Source organism: Aplysia californica, unplaced genomic scaffold (assembly GCF_000002075.1).
Source record: "Aplysia californica isolate F4 #8 unplaced genomic scaffold, AplCal3.0 scaffold00680, whole genome shotgun sequence".
NCBI lineage: Eukaryota > Metazoa > Mollusca > Gastropoda > Aplysiida > Aplysiidae > Aplysia > Aplysia californica.
This window is the reverse complement of record NW_004797950.1, coordinates 74,460-76,522: the sequence shown is the minus strand read 5'-3', so window position 1 is coordinate 76,522 and position 2,063 is coordinate 74,460. Positions and strand designations below refer to the sequence as shown.

The following is a 2,063-nucleotide window of genomic DNA, read 5'->3' as shown; positions in this document are numbered from 1 at the left end:
AGCCCCCTGACTTCAAGCCCCATGACTTCAAGCCCCCTGACTTCAAGCCCCCTGACTTAAAGCCCCCTGACCCCAAGCTTCACTGGTAAAATCTTTTTTTTTTTAACCCAAGCAAATATCATCGTAAAGCTTAAAACATTTCTAAGCCTAGAAAGCACATCGTTTTCAGGCGAGAAAAAAAAGTTCCCTACTTTTGACATTTGTACCCTTTTGTTCTTACTTTTTTCTTTTTCTTTTTTTTTATGTTGTTATTGCTTTTTTTCAACACTTAGAATTTGGATTTCGACCAAATATTTGTTTCAGCATAGGCCTACGCAACTGATACCGCAGACGGAAAAAACCCCCTACAATTAAATTTCTTTTTTTTTAAAAATCAAATGCTTTGGGCACAGTACAGGGAACAGCTGACGTGTTTTTCTCGTGAGCGACAGAAGAGACACGTGCAGCCGTGAGTGAGAGGACTGGTAGACTCAATTGCTCCCTCACACTGAGCACAACAGATGACAACTGACATAGATCTATAGTAACAACACCCCCACAAAACAACAACACCCCAACAACAACAAAAAACGCCAATAACAAAAAACACCAATAACAAAAACAACAATAACAAAAAACAACACCGTGGTATTCATGATACGCACCACTTGAAAATAAATAAATAAATGAGTAAAGGAATAAATAAATGAATAAATAAATAAACAATTGAACGAAATAAAATGAATAAATAAAAAATTAAATGAAAATATAATACATAAAAGAATAAATTTATTCATTTATTCATTTATTTATTTATTTATTTATTTATTTCTTTATTTACTCGTGGAGAGAGTAAAGAAGAAATGTGGTTGGAAAGCAGATGCCTAGAGTTGACACAAAAAGAAACCTGATGAGTGATGCAGGGGAAACAACTATTTTATTCCAGTTCAACGTTCTAAATTTCATTGTTGCTACCCTTGAAAATTATGACGCATCCAAACTGGAAACCCTTTACTTTTATGGCCAAAATAGATTTGCTTCCACCTTTTATTTTTAGAACTATTCTATCTCATGTTAAGTTCTTCATTTGGGCCCAAATATATTAAATTAATTCTAAGTTTTGATTAGCATTGGGAAACGTGAAAGTAAAATCATTCTTCTAGTTTTGCAGGTCAGTTCAAATGTTTATTTGATACAACGCAAAGAAAAGACTGGACGGGTGGAATTGAAAGAAACCACTTCCTCTTGTGGTTTTTTGAAGCAAGAGAAGGCAAAGCCGAGGCTCGGCCAAATCCGAAGCGTTCCTTGAAACTGTTCTCTCACGAGAAAGCAAAACAACAAAGGTCCAGTTTGTAGATCTACTCACGACTCGATCCAGCGTGTGCATCAGAAGATGGGCGAACGTGTGTTTGCTGCCGAATGCATTCAGAAGAGAAGAGTTAGGAAGGTAAAAGTGAAGTTGACCCTGACGACGACGTTTGTCACTTGTGTTGTTGATAAATTACGCCTACGGCATCATCGTCGTAATCAGTCATGATTATTTTTTGGGTAACATTTTTAGTAAAATGCTGAGAGAAAAGAGCATGTCAAAGAGCTCCGACTCAGAGCAGGTTGAGACGAAATGAGAGGCGAACCATGATCTACTGATAAAACAAAACATACCGACTATTAAATCAGTAGGCTGTTGAATATATGATATCCACCAGTCACCAGTTCTCTGTGCTAGAGGCTAGGCCTAGTCGATCTACTATAGCCTATTGAGGTCTAACCAGCCAATAAGCTCTGAAAGTGGCTATTCTCACCCGCCCGGAAGTTCTCGCAAGATCTACTCCTCCCCTCTTCTCTCTCTCTCTGTCTCTTTCTGAATACTATCGGTGTGGACGATCAAATTGACCAAAACAAAGTTTAAAAAATGTTAAAACACAAAAGTAAATTAATTTGGTTGTCTACAAAGATGCTACGGCTATCTAACTTTTCGAATCGAGCCCAACTACGCAGGTCGCCATTTTGTTTTGTTCTCTCTCTTTCGAGTCTCACTTCTCTCTCCACTGCCCACAGACAAAATTGTACGCTTTTAGTAGGCT

At 37.7% G+C, this 2,063-nt stretch overlaps 1 protein-coding gene across 1 annotated transcript in view; it reads left to right on the top strand.

Annotated features, from left to right (window-relative positions):
• The first annotated feature begins 1,212 nt into the window (after window positions 1-1,212).
• The window catches only part of LOC101852877 (chromobox protein homolog 8), a 9,832-nt gene continuing 8,981 nt past the window's right edge, over window positions 1,213-2,063 (top strand). The window contains exon 1 of the mRNA XM_005108336.3: window positions 1,213-1,426. Within this exon, the coding sequence (XP_005108393.1) occupies window positions 1,373-1,426 (54 nt within the window). The 5' untranslated portion in view covers window positions 1,213-1,372. The remainder of the gene's footprint in view (window positions 1,427-2,063) is intronic.